The sequence below is a fragment of the Schistocerca serialis genome, chromosome 6 (genome assembly GCF_023864345.2).
Source record: "Schistocerca serialis cubense isolate TAMUIC-IGC-003099 chromosome 6, iqSchSeri2.2, whole genome shotgun sequence".
Classification (NCBI taxonomy): Eukaryota; Metazoa; Arthropoda; class Insecta; order Orthoptera; family Acrididae; genus Schistocerca; species Schistocerca serialis.
Genome location: NC_064643.1, coordinates 577750418 through 577767405, shown reverse-complemented (window position 1 = coordinate 577767405; position 16988 = coordinate 577750418). Strand labels below are relative to the sequence as shown.

General features: G+C 44.1%; 1 protein-coding gene across 2 annotated transcripts in view; it reads right to left on the bottom strand.

The window, feature by feature from the left end:
• The window catches only part of LOC126485107 (aromatic-L-amino-acid decarboxylase), a 217293-nt gene that overhangs the window by 4960 nt on the left and 195345 nt on the right, over positions 1-16988 (bottom strand). For both annotated transcript variants that reach the window (XM_050108733.1, XM_050108734.1), the window contains exons 8-10: positions 13676-13787; positions 13361-13478; positions 12443-12533 (exon numbers count right to left, since the gene is read on the bottom strand). In XM_050108733.1, coding sequence (XP_049964690.1) covers positions 12443-12533; positions 13361-13478; positions 13676-13787 — 321 coding nt within the window. The remainder of the gene's footprint in view (positions 1-12442; positions 12534-13360; positions 13479-13675; positions 13788-16988) is intronic.

Here is a 16988-nt window from a genome sequence, read left to right as displayed (position 1 = left end):
TCATTGGTTGTTGATGCTTTCTTTACATTTCCATACATTATCTGCAGTACTCCAACATCAGCTGTGACTATGATTCTGGGCCTCTCCAAAATGCATTATATGCTTGTGATGGATAATAATTGACAGTTTGTGGTGTCTCGGGGCCTGCACCTAATAGGCATTCACCATGTGACTACCCCTACTTTCTCTCTCTCTCTCTCTCTCTCTCTCTCTCTCTCTCTCTCTCTCTCTATCTCTATCTCTCTCTCTATCTCTCTCTCTATCTCTATCTCTATCTCTATCTCTATCTCTATCTCTCTCTCTATCTCTATCTCTATCTCTATCTCTATCTCTATCTCTCCCCCCCCCCCCCCAATCTAATTGTGATACAGAACGTCTCGCCCACAACTTCAAGGTTCAAACAAAGAAATGCATTGCAGACTCCTCCACTGATGATGCCTTGGCACTTAACGAGTTCTTACATGTTCATGCCATTGGGGGGAGGGAGGGGAGGATTAAAAATCCAGACAAAGTGCTCTATGGTCACCAGGCACACTCACTCCTGTATCTGCTCTTCTCACCCCATGAACACTGGTTGGTGGAGTCCTCAACATGGTTCACACCTGGCTGGCTTCCATGGTCTGGGCTCGGATGTCCGGCAACTGACCAAACTGGATTCCAGCTAGGGTCTACAGCTGCCAAGGCTGCCACTTCTGTATGGTGGGCACCAGTGATGGACTGCCAATGTGCCACCATGAGTAGCTGTGCCCTCACTCCATGGTGAGGGCCACAGGTCTGTTACTGCCGCCGACTCCGCCTCTTCCCTCAGCACCAGTCCCAGCCTCTGGAGCATCCCTGCTGTGGAGGCAGACTCACCCTCCTTGAGGATGTCACATCTCCTGCCGCTAGACTGGCGTCCAGACCCACAATGCATGCTAATGGGTCTTCCTGTGATGCTTCGCTGCCATCTGCAATTCTGCCGCTGACTGGGCCAGCACCTTCGGGTCCTTTAACACTGACGTCCCTGACCCAGTGGTTGGTACCTTCACTATTTGTGTAGTTCCATCATGTCGAGATGCTACCAGAACCCTGTCACCTGTCGTCTTTTATGGTACTTCATGGGGGAATGGTCGTCACATGTGTCCATGGCAACACAACTTCTGTCCCTACTCATGGGCTCTGGCCCAGAATCTCTTGCCGTAGCCACCACTATCTGTGGCATCTACTGCAGAGGCCATGGATGTCTCAACAGTCACCCCAATACCTGAATCAGTGGAGTGCCGTTTCCCCGAAGGGGGCGAAGAGGGGAGAGGGTTGCTACACCCTGTGTGTAGTACTTTGATACATTCTGGGGCACCAGGCCATCAGTGTGCTACCTTTAAGATATTCTACCAACGACATCTGCACAGGCCGGCCACCAGAGCCTACCTACAGTTGGCCATGGCACAGCATCCACCATGTCGTCTACTAGAGTCCCCCACTTCGTAAGTGCAGTTTAGCCGGCACTTGCTTTTGTATTGTGTTCATATTTATTGTCAGCGAATGCTTGTATCAGAACCTGGATTGTTCCCATGTCCATGTCGATGTTCTTAACTGTTGTATGTGGAACAAGAATTAGCTTTGGTTCATTGTGCCCATGTTGTTGTCTTACAGAATGATACAGAAATTTTCATCAATTGACAAGTAAATCACACCTCAAAATCTAATCAGATAAGTAACTCATCCATAACAGTTGTTTTAGTTTCTAGCAAAAAGAGCAGAACATCTCCTGTGAGGAGGCAATGGTGCATATTATCAGGTTATTAACAGGAGTGACTTGGATTAAGTCTGACATCATTGCGGTTTCTATATAATGGAAAAACAAGCCTGAATTCATTTTACATCACTGATAAACCATAAACCTCACTTGTAATTGCATAGAGGATATCAAAACTCTCTACAGTAAATTGTTGATTTCTTAGCATGGATAAGATGTGTGACTGCTGTGTATGGACGCAGGAGGAGCTGGCCACTGTTCGCGAACAGCTGAACGTGTTGATGGCCGCGGTCAGCCATCTTCAGGCTGCTGCCTCAGAGTGTAGCAGCAGTGGGGAGTCTGGTGTGTCACATGGTACAGCCAGGTGGTACATGCTTCACCCATGGTCCCTGCCGTCTAGACATCTTTGTGGGTACCAGGCATGGTTGGGCCACACTCTCCCCAAGGGGAGTGGCGGGTTCAGCGGCGTTTGCATCACACGAGGTGGAGGAACAATGTGGAGGCTGGCTGTGTGGCAATGCCTGCTCTGCCTGTGAGTGGACATGTGGCCACTCCTTCAACAAGGTCCAAGCAGGCACGTGGGGGGAGGGGTTTATTAGTGATTGGGAGCTCCAATGTTAGGTGGGTGATGGAGCCCCTTAGGGAAATAGCGGAAAGGTTGGGAAAGAAGGCCAGTGTTCACTCTGTCTGCTTGCCAGGGGTCTCACCCAAGATATGGAGTAGGTCCTGCCAGGCTTTTTTTTGTTATGGTTTTAGGGCGCAAAACTGCTACGGTCATTAGCGGCTGGTCTCTGACTTAGGAAAAGGTAAAAAAACGAAACTGGAAACCAGGGTATGCAGGCGGCCTGCATACCCTAAATCCAAGGAGGCATTGAAAAAAATGTCATAGGCCAGATTAGCAGGCATGGAAGACAGATGGCTAGCATAATGACTCAGGAGGACAGCTCGCCAATTGGACAGCGGAGGTTCAGCAGTCTCAGCATAAAGGCTTTCCACATGGCTGGTGTAAAAAGCTCCAGACACTAAACATAATCCACTGTGGTGGACAGAGTCGAGACGCTGAAGAATAGACGGCCAAGCAGAGGGAAAAACTATGCTTCCATAGTCCAATTTCGAGTGCACTAAGGCGCAATAGAGGCGGAGAAGGACCACTCGGTCCACTCCCCAGGGGGTACCATTCAGGACACGGAGGGTGTTGAGGGATCACAGACAGTGAGCCAAAAGATAGGAAATGTGGGAGGACCAGCACAGTTTTCTGCCAAACATAAGACCCAAGAATTTAGCGAATTCGATGAATGGAGGGTGGCAGGGCCTAGATGTAAGGAAGGCAGAAGAAACTCCGTATGCCGCCAAAAATTAACACAAACAGTCTTACTGGGAGAAAAGCGGAAGCCGGTTTTGATGCTCCAAGAGTGGAGGTGATCGAGACATCCTTGAAGACATCATTCAAGAAGGTTGGTCCATTGAGAGCTGTAGTAGATTGCAAAATCGTCCACAAAGAGGGAGCCTGAGACATCAGGAAGGAGACAATCCATAATTGGATTTATGGCAATGGCAAACAGTACAACACTTAGCACGGAGCCCTGGGGTACCCCATTTTCTTGGGAGAAAGTAGTGTTCACCCACACTTTAAATGTGCGCTCTGCCATAAATTCACGAAGAAAAAGGGGCAGCTGACCTCGAAAGCCCCAAGAAAACAGTGTGTGGAGGATGCCTGTCCTCCAACAGGTATTGTATGCTCTCTCCAGATCAAAAAATATTGCTACAGTTTGGCGTTTCCTGAGAAAATTGTTCATGATATAAGTGGAGAGAGCAACAAGATGGTCAACAGCAGAACGATGCTTTTGGAAACTGCATTGGGCAGGTGTTAAAAGACTTCGGGACTCCAGCCACCAGGCTAAATGCCATTTCACCATATGCTGCAAAACCTTACAGACACTACTCGTGAAAGAAATGGGGTGATAGCTAGAAGGGAGATGTTTGTCCTTTCCAGGTTTCGGAACAGGAATGACGATAGCTTCCCGCCATCTCATGGGAAAAGTACTGTCAGTCCAAATTCGATTATAAAGGTGAAGGAGGTAACGCAGACTATGCTATGACAAATGCAGCAAAATTTGGATGTGGATACCATCCGGTCCTGGGGTGGAAGAGCGAGAAGAAGAGAGTGCATGTTGGAGTTCCTGCATGGAGAAAACAGTATTATAGCTTTTGTGATTTTGAGAGGAGAAAGCAAGAGGTTGCACTTCCACTGCATGTTTCTTCAGAAGAAAAGCTGGAGGGTAATTTGAAGAGCTCAAAATCTCAGCAAAGTGTTGACCCAATGAGTTAGAAATCGCAAAGGGGTCCACTAATGTATCATGATGCGTGACAGTGAGCCCACAGACCAGTGAGAAACTAGGGGCACCAGATACCCGTCGAATCTGATTCCAAACTTCTGAGGAGGGAGTGAAGGTGTTAAATGAGCTAGTAAAGAAGTCCCAGCTTGCCTTCTTGCTATTATGGATGATGTGACAGCATCGCGCATGGAACTGCTTATAGCGGATACAGTTGGCCAGAAAATGCGAAGAGCACTTCGCCGCTCATGTATTGCGTCACAGCATGTGTCGTTCCATCAAGGAACTGGGAGGGGGGGGGGGGGGGGGGGCACCAGGGCAAATCAGAGGTGCGAGATATTGAACGTTCTGCAGCTGTAAGAATAACTTCTGGAATATGAGTGACCTCATCGTTGACGCTAGGAAAGTGACTGTCATCGAATGTAGCTAGAGATGAAAAAAGTGACCAATCGGCTTGAGAAAACTTCCAGCACCTTGGGTGCATATATGGCAGTTGGGGCTGCAATCTAAGGACACATTGAAACTGGTCACTCCAGTGCGTATCAGCAAGAGCGAACCATTCGAAGTGCCGAGCTAGTGGAACAGTACCGACCAAAAGGTCCAAATGAGAGAAATTTGTCATGGAGGCAGAGAAAAATGTAGGGTCCCCAGTGTTGAAGCAAAGGAAAAGTGTTGACGCTCGTCTGACCGAGAAACAACAAGGAACTGTGGCAACAATGGAAGAATTGTCTGATGGCACGCTCCTTTCTTGTGGGGGCCTCTCTGAGGGCATTCCTGCATTAGGTGACTTTTCACATCTCCCAAGAAACAGATGGAAGGACCAATCTGCACTTTTGGAAGGTATCAGCTCGGGCAATCACCCCTCCCTGGGCCTGGCCGGTACGAGGGGGTACGTACATGTCCTAACTGTCTACTGGGGGCGGGGAATTATGCGTTACCCCGTCACCGGCAACGCGTGGGAATGCGTGGGTCGGCCTTCAGACAGAGAGAGGGGAAAGGGGAAAGGGGAAAGGGGAAAGGCGAAAGGGGAAAGGCGAAAGGGGAAAGGCGAAAGGGGAAAGGCGAAAGGGGAAAGGCGAAAGGGGAAAGGCGAAAGGGGAAAGGCGAAAGGGGAAAGGCGAAAGGGGAAAGGCGAAAGGCGAAAGGCGAAAGGCGAAAGGGGAAAGGCGAAAGGGGAAAGGGGAAAGGGGAAAGGGGAAAGGGGAAAGGGGAAAGGGGAAAGGGGAAAGAAGGGAGGTCTCAAACGCTGGAGTGGAGAAAATGGTAAAGAGAAGAGGTAAGGAAAAGAGAAGGACAATGGAAGACAAAGACTTGCCAGCAGAGAAAGCGAAGGAGAGAGACTGTTTTACAGTTTCAAGCATCCGTCTCTGTATGTTGGCACTATATATACTCCCAGAGGGGAAGAAAGGGAAGGGAAGGGAAGAGGCGGAGGTGAGAGGGGGAGAAGATGGGGGATGGGGAAGGATGTGGAAAAGGAAGGTATGCAGCCCGGAAAGGAAGGAGGGCCACACTAGCTCGGGGTCCCGTGCTCGCTGCACACGTATCCACAAAATAGTTGTCGACCCCTGGGGATTCTCCGGAGATCTGGGGTGCAAATTTCTCGACCTCTGCTATCGCGTGGAGAAATGTAGGGTCCCCTGAATAGGTCACGTGTGCACTACATGCTGGAAGTGACTACAAGGGTAGCGGTGTACGTGTGGAGTGCACATGTGGGTTTTTTAGGTTAGAGAATTCCCTCCCTAGGCCCGACAAGATGCCTCCTGAGACGCGACAAGGTAGCACTAGGCAAAACGCAACAGGGAATAACTATATTAATGTGGTAATAGTAAACTGCAGGAGTGTCTATAGAAAGGTCCCAGAACTGCTCTCATTAATAAACGGTCACAATGCCCACATAGTACTAGGGATGGAAATTTGGCTGAAACCAGATGTAAACAGTAATGAAATTCTAAACTCACATCGGAATGCATACTGCAGAGACAGGCTGGACAGTGAAGGGGGAGGAGTGTTTATAGCGATAAAAAATGCAATAGTAATGAAGGAAATTGACAGAGATCCGAAATGTGAAATAATTTGGGTGAAGGTCAGTGTTAAAGCAGGCTCAGACATGGTAATTGGATGTCTCTATAGGCCTCCTGGCTCAGCAGCTGTTGTGGCAGAGCACCTGAAGGAAATATTTCAAGTAGATTTCCTGACCATGTTATAGTTCTGGGTGGAGATTTTTATTTACCAGATATAGACTGGGAGACTCAAACGTTTATAACAGGTGGCAGGGACAAATAATCCAGTGAAATTTTTTAAGTGCTTTATCTTAAAACTACCATGAGCAGTTGAACAGAGAATCGACTCGTGGCAATAACATATTAGACCTTCTGGTGACTAACAGACCCAAACTATTTGAAACAGTTAATGCAGAAGAGGGAATCAACTAGAGGTGTACATGTTCCGCTTTTAACCCGCCCATGCTTGCCCGGTGGCCAGGCGGGCAGGCCGCCGCTCGTTGTCAACAGAACGGGCAGGCTGCTTCACTCCCAGCCAAGCCAAGCACAACCCAACCCGGGCAGGCTGCGGGAAACTTGCTTGCCTTCCCATGTTACTGCCGAGCTGCGCTAAGCAGCCGCTTAGTCTGCGCGCTTCATTGTCGTACTATGAACGTTAATTAAAAGTTTTTATTTTACCTGAGCACCAAAAGACAAACCCTAACATTATATATATATTAATTTCAGGTCAAAAAATATTGGGTTTTATTTGTACATTCTTCCTTTACGCGTATATTTCGGGCTTATTATCTATGTAAATAAAAATGAATTGCCAAATGCGTTGATAAGCGTAAAACTCGAGAACGGCTGGACCAATTCGGCAATTTTTTTTTTTTGCTGTGTTCGTAATTCTCAGGACAAGGTTTTTATGAAATAAAATTTTTCGAAAATCGACCGAAAAATTGGAAAATTTGAGAAAAACTGAAAGTGTGTTTTCATTGTGTCCGTGTGTTTGTATTGCATACAATCTTGATGAAATTTTGCATACTATACCTTGAAACCAAGAGGAAGGTCACAGTCTACTTAAAATTTCGTAGGGTGCATGGCAGAGGTTACTTTACCTAACGGAATTCGACAAACTGTACGTTTTTATTCCGATCTTGATGAAATTTGGCATACTTGATATTCAAAGAGGATGAAGGGCGCTGTCTGCTTAAAATTCTGAATGGTACATGGCGGAGGGTACTTTACTTACACACTTCTACACCAACCTACAGCTTTATTCCGATCTTGAAGAAATTTTGCACACTTGACCATCAAGAGGAACATTATTGTCTACATAATATTTCGGACAGTGCATGGAAAAGAGTACCTTACAAAAGATTTTGACATCGTTTGCGGGTTACCATGAAATCCTTCTCCCTCTATACTGCTAAATGGTCTCAGGTCCTTAGCACACATTTCGACGCCATTTTCGGCCACTAAATCTTTGTCCTCTTTCAAGAAATTTCCGGAGTGAGGGAACTGCTTGTCAAATTTGCACACATGTAACATACTTGAGGTTCCTAAATAAGTACTTAAGAGCTTTTTACATAGTTTGCGTCTCGCGGTTCTAGGCGCGCAGTCCTGAACTGTGCGACTGCTACGGTCGCAGGTTCGAATCCTGCCTCGGGCATGGATGTGTGTGATGTCCTTAGGATAGTTACGTTTAAGTAGTTCTAAGTTCTAGGGGACTGATGACCACAGCAGTTGAGTCCCATAGTGCTCAGAGCCATTTGAACCATAGTTTGCATTGAGACACACCTACCGATTTATTTGAATGGCCTCATAAACACACGAAAACGTTTCCTATGGGGCACTTGTGCTCTGTTTCGTTACCAGCATGTATTCACCAGTTGTCAATTTTTTTTCAATCTCACTAAAGTCCGACCTATTCATTGTGCTGCCCACACCGTTGCGATAAATGTACTGCGGGCTAACTACCTGGCTACTCTAGTCACGGTAGCTTGACAGCGCAACCTGTTGTCAGGCGCAGCAAGCTGAGCGGGTCCCGTGAAGCTTGGCAGGCCTGCGGGAACCTAGGTAGCCCGGGCTTGTGGGAGCCCAAGTCGGTCGCATTACCCACTATGCCTCAGCACATGCGTACTCTTGTGTTTACGTCGCGGCAGGCTGACCTGCATGAATGGTTGCAGAGGAGCTAGGGGCAAGCAGGCTGCAATGGGAATTTGTACACCTCTGGAATCAACGATTATAAAGCAGTTACTGCATCAATGATTTCAGCCGTAAATAGAAATATTAAAAAAGGTAGGAAGATTTTTCTGTTTAGCAAAAGAGACAAAAAGCAAATTTCAGAGTACTTGACAGCTCAACACAAAAGTTTTATCTCAAGTACAGATAGTGTTGAGGATCAGTGGACAAAGTTCAAAACCATCGTACAATATGCATTAGATGAGTATGTGCCAAGCAAGATCGTAAACATAAACATAGCCAAAGTCTTGCAGAGAAGCAACAATTACATGAAGCAAAATGTAGTGTGAGGAGGGCTATGCAAGAGGCACTCAATGAATTCGAAAGTAAAGTTCTATGTACTGACTTGGCAGAAAATCCTAAGAGAATTTGGTCTTATGTCAAAGCGGTAGGTGGATCAAAACAAAATGTCCAGACACTGTGACCCAAATGGTACTGAAACAGAGGCTGACAGATTAAAGGCCAAAACACTAAATGTCTTTTCCAAAGCTGTTTCACAGAGGAAGACTGCACTATAGTTCCTTCTCTAGATTGTTGCACAGATGTCAAAATGGTAGATATCAAAATGGATGACAGGGGGATAGAAAATCAATTAAAATCGCTCAAAAGAAGAAAGGCCACTGGACCTGATGGAATACCAGTTCAATTTTACACAGAGTACATGAAGGAACTTACCCCCATTCCTGTAGCAGTGCACCTTAGGTCTCTAGAAGAGCGTAGCGTTCCAAAAGATTGGAAAAGGGCACAGGTCACCCCCATTTTCAAGAAGGACGTCGAACAGATGTGCGGAACTGTAGACCTATATCTCTAACGAAGATCAATTGTAGAGTTTTGGAACATGTATTATGTTAGAGTATAATGACTTTTCTGGAGACTAGAAATCTACTCTGTAGGAATCAGCATTGGTTTCAAAAAAGACGATCGTATGAAACCCAGCTTGCACTATTCGTCCACGAGACTCAGAGGGCCATCGACACGGGTTCCAGGTATATGCCGTGTTTCTTGACTTCCTCAAGGCATTTGATACAGTTCCCCACAGTTGTTTAATGAACAAAGTAAGAGTATATGGACTATCAGACCAATTGCGTGATTGAATTGAAGAGTTCCTAGATAACAGAATGCAGCATGTCATTCTCAATGGTGGGGAGTCTTCCGAAGTAAGAGTGATTTCAGGTGTGCCGCAGGGGAGTGTCATAGGACCGTTGCTATTCAAAATATATATAAATGGCCTTGTGGATAACATTGGAAGTTCACCGAGGCTTTTTGTGGATGATGCTGTAGTATATCGAGAGGTTGTAACAAGGGAAAATTGTACTGAAATACAGGAGGATCTACAACGAATTGACGCATGATGCAGGGAATGGCAATTGAATCTCAATGTAGACAAGTGTAATGTGTTGCGAATACATAGAAAGAAATATCCCTTGTCATTTAGCTACAATATAGCAGGTCAGCAACTGGAAGCAGTTAATTCCATAAATTACCTGGGAGTAGGCATTAGGGGTGATTTAAAATGGAATGACCATATAAAATTAATCGTCGGTAAAGCAGATGCCAGGCTGAGATTCATTGGAAGAATCCTAAGGAAATGCAGTTCGAAAACAAAGGAAGTAGGTTACAGTACACTTGTTAGCCCACTGCTTGAATACTGCTCACCGGTGTGGGATCCGTACCCAATAGGGTTGATAGAAGAGATAGAGAAGATCCAACAGAGAGCAGCACACTTCATTACAGGATAATTTAGTAATTGCAAAAGAGATTATAGATAAACTACAGTGGAATACTCTGCAAGAGAGATGCTCAGTAGCTCGGTATGGGCTTTTGTTGAAGTTTCGAGAACATACCTTCACCGAGGAGTCAAGCAGTATATTGCCCCCTCCTACATCAATATCGCGAAGAGACCATGAGGATAAAATCAGAGAGATTAGAGCCCACACAGAGGCATACTCACAATCCTCCTTTCCATGAACAATACGAGACTGAAATAGAGGGGAGAACCGATAGAGGTACTCAAGGTACCCCCACCACACACCGTCAGGTGGCTTGCGGAGTATGGATGTAGATGTAGATAGAAAACACAAAGCCAACTGTTTACAGGCTTTCAAGAGGAAATATCTTCAGTTTCATTATGGTTGTAGTATTAATAAGGTTATACAGACATCCGAGATGCAACTCTGTATTTACATTAAGCAATTTTGAGAAATCACAGAAAATCTATACCTTTTAGGTCAGAACAGATTTTAACTGCCATTTCTCTAAACCTGAGTCTGGTACCTTACCATAGTGCTACTTCACTCATTATCATATGTAAAAGTTTAAGTACTTGCTCATACATTTATAATACAGAATTTCAATGTGTGATAATTTATAGATAGTTAATAAGATTTTCTTTTAATTTAGTTTTGTAGTTCTGTAAGACACAATTTCATTACTTATGTTTGTGGACATCTTTGTACAATGTGATTCTTGAGTTTCTCCCGGCGTATTTGATAGTCAAAATATCCACGGGTATGCTGCCGGTCTATAGTGTCCAACGGGCACAATATTTCGGCGATCATACATGTCGCCATCATCAGGTGAACTGACGGACTGAGCTCCTGTCAACGTGCCAGCACGGAGATCCGTACGCTATGGCTGCTCAGAGGGAACTGGGTTCGGTCGCGGCGGCGGCCGATTTAAATGCCCTCCGCCCGCGGCGCGCTCCCTCTGCCGTCCGCGCCCCGCGCCACGGTCGCGCGGTGGAACAGATTGCGACGGCGTCCGAGATGACGTCGGTGTGATGGCTCTGTCCGCTGTTGCCGTCACAACTATACGTTTGCTCGATTTACTCTTGATTAACCCGATCGCTGGTTCCCAAGCCTTGCTAAGATTATAGCCACAGTCACGGTTTATGAGGTCGTCATTGGTGCGAATTTCGATGGCCTCTCTAACAATGCTGCCCCAGTACCTCGACATCTGTACCAGAATCCTCATGCGGTCATATTCCATGGCGTGATTTTCCGACAAACAATGTTCAGCGACCGCCGACTTGCTCGGATACATCAGTCGAATGTGCCTCTGGTGTTCACGGCATCGATCCTCGACGGTACGCATCGTCTGACCAATATACGACTTGCCACATTGACACGGAATCTGGTACATGCCGGCCTTCCTCGAACCCAGGTCATCTTTGGCGCTCCCCACCAGTGCACGAGTTTTATTTGGAGGACAAAACACAGTTCCGACCCGGTGTTCCTTCAGAATGCGGGCGATTTTCCCCGAGAGTGCGCCTGTGTATGGAATAAATGCAGTGCCTACCTCCTCCCTCGTGAGTTCATCCATCTCAACAGGTTGTGCTGCAGTGGTTGGGCGGAGAGCACATTGAATCTGCCACTGAGTACCCATTTTTTCGAAATACAGTTCTCAGATGTTCCAATTCCTGAGGTAGACTCTCTGAGGTAGAGTAAATCGAGCAAACGTATAGTTGTGACGGCCACAGCGGACAGAGCCATCACACCGACGTCATCTCAGACACCAACGTCATCTCAGACGCCGTCGCAATCTGTTCCACCGCGCGACCGTGGCACGGGGCGCGGACAGCAGAGGGAGTGCGCCGCGGGCGGAGGGTATTTAAATCGGCCGCCGCCGCGACCGAACACAGTTCCCTCTGAGCAGCCATAGCGTACGGATCTCCGTGCTGGCACGTTGACAGGAGCTCAGTCCGTCAGTTCACCTGATGATGGCGACATGTATGATCACCGAAATATTGTGTCCGTTGGACACTATAGACCGGCAGCATACCCGTGGATATTTTGATTATCTTTATACAAATTTTTGTTCTACAATAAAGACCTCCCACTTTATAACATAGGTATGGTTGTAGAATTCACATGGAAATTACTTTAGATGTTTTAGTGTGTTTAGTAATTCGTCCAAGGATCATTTCACAATGGTTCAGAACTTACCAGCTTATTAAAAGGAAAACTTAAGTCATATGTCATGTGGTCACACATAACTTAGCCTTTAAATCCTTTTAAAATTATGTTCTGAGCAGGAGATAAGTTCCTTAGGTCAACAGCTTCATTTTTGTTGCCTCAGAGCTTCTAATACATGGTGAGAAAAATATATTTTATCTGAAGTAGTCTACACTTGAAGTGAAGTATACGTACTCTGTAGTCAGGGGCAGATCCTTGCTGATCATGTTTGAGGTATAAGGGGTCCACATTGAATGCATTTACAACAGCATCTGGATCTTTCAGCCTGAAATCAAAGTAAGGAAAAAAATGTTTCTCTCAAAGTATATATTATTTGGAACTACAATAACAAAAATTACGTTACTGTTCATTTTGATGAAAGATCTGTAGGAAGTAATTGAGACCAAGTTCCACGCCTGCAGATGGTAGCGCTTTGAAAGCAAAATAATCATGTGGGATCAGTATCAAAAACGTATACTTGTCTCCTCAGTTTAAGAAAGGTAGTTACTGCATCTCTGATTCCATGTAAGATTCATCTCTGAAGAGGCACTGAATGAATTAAGAATGGTGGCACCACTTCACATTTGCCTGCGGCCTGTTGCTCAAGGGCTGTGCTCTTGAAAAGATAATTTATGTAAAGTCTGATAAATGCTAGAGTGAACAGGCCACTGTTTCAGAGTCTCTAAAATGTTGATCAGTCTACGTTCATGAAGTTCTGGTTGGGTGAGTAGTTACATTATCATCACTACCACCTACCGCAAATTTCGAAGATTACATTTGCATGAAAAAACTGTTTATAGAACTGCAGCAAGAGTGTTGAAATGCTGAAACCTGGCAAAAATTAAAAGTGTTTTGCAAAAGTTCACAGTAAATATGAAATGTACCAATGACTCGGCATTTAATGTCATTGCACAGTTTGATACTCTTATTACTATCAATCACCACAAATGGAAAACCTTAATTATTTTAACACTAACGCAAGAGCACACATAAAACTATAAAGTATTACCATTATCTCCAACTCTTTCACAGTGCCAGCATCTAAGTTCAGCTATCGTTAGTAGATAAACAATTTATTCCGCAGCTAACCAACAAAATAAATTTATTACTAACCACATTGCTGAACAGTCAAAATTCACCAGCATCCATTTATGTGGGTTAAAATTGAATGACTCAGCAAGTTCAACTCCCTTCATATGATGTCGGGTCTCTGGACAGATGAATGCTGATCCTGTAAAACAGAATAGTTTGAGAATCTGATTGATGAGATGAAAAATCCCCCCCTCCCCCTCCCCCTCATTTTCAGTGGGGGAGGGAGAGAGTGAGGAGGAGGAGGAGGAGGATGAGGATGGAGGGAAGAGTGCACATGGACACACTGTCTCTCTTTAATAAAGTTCTTATGACTAGGAAACATATTTAAGTGCTTACCAGCATAAGCTGCGTCCACATGCAGCCAGATCCCTTCTTTATTACAAACTGCACCCGTTTCTTCAAGATTGTCATATGAACAGCAGCTTGTTGTGCCGAGTGTTGCTACGGCCTAAAAAGAATAAGGTACAGAATAAAATAGCATTTATTTAGGAGGGGAAACTACATATACATCAGATGATAAAATATTTCAAAAATTAGTAACAATATTTGTACATTTTGCCTCCTGTAAGACCCGTCTCTCATCTACGTCACGGGAAACAGGCAACAGCAGACAGTAGGCAACTGCCTGACACGGTGATGTACATTGGGGACTGTATGCACTCTGGGACCATTTTGATAGCTCTGAAAACCCAGCAAGAACACTGGAAAGTGGCAGCTAATCGGGCACCAGTGAATATGCTACTGCGCTGTACTAAGTGAGGTTGCCTCACTGAAGGCCATGGGGGGAAAAAAAAAGACCATGAAAAAAATTTACCCATCCTCTAGAAAGAATTTGATGTAGGGCTGACAATCCACTCCATAAAAAGAACTCAAGTTGCAACACTTCAACAAAAAAAGGTGGATTGGTAAAGTGTCAAATGTGCCAAGGGAAACAACAATAAATGCAAGTAATGGCAGAAAGAATATAAATATAAAGTACAAGTCAGATTTATGTAGTGGAATCTAGAATGTGATGTATCTGTATCACTGAGGAGGCCTAGGCTGCTACTAGACCAAGAACAAAAACTGGAACAGAGTATTATAGCTCTACAAGAAATAAGGTGGACCAGAAGAGGAATACGGTACTAGAGAAGCATGATGCTAGCATATGCAAACAATGGAAACTCCAGGTTGGAATATCAATATCAGGAAAATGATAGACTGCTACTCGCTGTAAAAATGACATTAACATAAGCAAGCACACCTCACACACACCACTGGCAGCTTCATTCCAGTAGAAAAGTTTACAAGTGATAGCAAAAGCTTAACCAATGAACACTGCTCAACACATCTAGCAGTGGTATTAGCCTCAGCATTGTGAACTTGTACTGAGAAGACCAACAACTTACAGTCAAACAAACTGCTGAAATATGTCATGTAAGTGTGAGCACACCTCATTCCATCAAATAAAACTAAGTAAACTACCTTAAGACTTCTGCATTGTGGGCTCCCAGAGAGTTTAAAGTTCATTACAAAGAACAATGATATCTCATTTGCACCAAGCTCAAAATCATTTCAGTAACTAATGAGATACATTTTTGGGCAAGATTTAACCTGTAATGAAACATCGTTACATGACTGAGCAAAAGTCCCAATATCAAAGAATTCAATGGAAGCACCCTGAACCATCTCCCAATAATAAATTTAAAGCACAACCATCAACTGGTAAGGTGTACCTATGGTTGATTTTTCTGTGACTGACTGAAGGAACAACATCCTCTCAACTGCATATACTACTAATGCCTGACTGAGAAAGTCAAGACTGCACTGAATGTCTGGGATGGCAGAGGAAATGAATGCTGCTTTTTCTTCAAGACAACAATCAACATCATAGAGTACAAATGACACTGGAAATTATTGTCAAAGTCAGTTGGGAGCTCAAACCTCATCCTCCTTACAACACTGGTCCTGTCCCTTTGCGCTTTTATCTGGACGGACTGATGAAAGAAGTTGTGTGTGGCATCAAGTTAAACAGCAATGAAGGTGTAAAGTAGGAAGTGCAAAACTGGCTTCAAGATAAAGGTAAAGGGTATACAACAGATGATGATGTATAGAAGTTGGTGGGGATCATGTGGAAAAAAATAGACAAAAAATTGTACTGATTAAATAAACCAGTTCTGCTGTACAGTTTTTTTGTCTGTTTAGTTATTGAATGATTGTTGTACAAGGGAAGAAAATGGTCCAGCAGTTGTTTGAGAGAGTTCATTCACACACTGTGTTTGGCAAATATCAGTGTGTAGGGAAGCCTTCAGGAATGTGGAACGAGTCAAGTTATACATCAATAGGCAGGAACAGCTACTGCATGCTACTTCTGTAAAGTGTACTAGCAACAGATGATGACTAGTGCCGTTTACTCACACTGATAATTACGGGCCTTTCAATCCTGGATAGTGAAGTGTAGTTAACATGGAAATTATTTTTACATCTAATACTGTGGTTGCAACTTCCACAGGTCATCATAACTTCACTGTTGTTACTAACCATAACAACCACAACTGAGAAAATGCATTGAAACTTAAGTGTAATAACTCCTAGATTCCTGAAGGGTCTTCTGCAAGATGTTCGGTTGTGAACCTTACACAATATTCTCACTGTAGGCTTCTGTGGATTACTTCTTTGATCTAATTGCACTACCCCAGAAGATCATGCCACAAGACTCAGGAGTGAAAGTACGCAACACACACTAGCAATCCTGTCCGCAGATCAACACTGTGAGTGGGCTGGACTGGACTGTTTGGTTAACTTATCCGTATGCTGCTGCCACCTTAGTTTATTATCCTTCTGGATATCTAAGACCCTCATTCACAGAGCCTCATCCAGTGTAAGGCCATTGATCTCTACTTCTTATAGCTGCAAATCGGTATTATTTGTTTGGAACTGGCATAATAAGAGTTTTTTAAGTATAAGATTTAAGCTGTTAGCTGAGTAACAGTTGAAATTCAGTTCCATTATTCTTATGGCTGTGTCTGGTATGGATGTTTGGACCATTTATCAATACAGTCACATAATTATGAAACATTACAGTTTTTGAAGGTTCGTCCAATTTGCCAGGTAAATCATTTATGTATGCCAGAAACAAGTGTAGGTCAAGTACAAAATTTTGCAGAATACCATACTTAATGTTTTACCACTAACTTTAGTCTTATTCCTGTGTTGTTATTTCATAATGTGACACACTTTTCTGTTGTTAAGATGAAGATTCTATCCATGAAAGATGAATACCTATAATGTCATACCATTTTAGTTTTTCCTAGTAGAATTTTATGAACTGCACAACCAAAGCTTGGAAAGATTGCATAACATTTGGGAAGTTTCCTGGTCAAGTCTACCAGAACTGAGTTGGTGAAACTATATATTGCTTTCTGAATAGTGATGCTATTACAGAAGCTTAACTGAATTTATGTTAAAATAGTATTCTCTAAGAGTTTGTTGAATATTTTGTCATAAGCTATCTTCTCGAAATATTTTGAGAACACAGAAAGAAAGGAAGATGAGTCTGTAATTAGAGAAGTTGCTTATCTCAGCTATAAAAAATCTTCAATGATGACATTCTTTTGCCATGGACTTTAACAGCTCTTCTAATGGTGGTATGGAGATATATTGGTGTGGG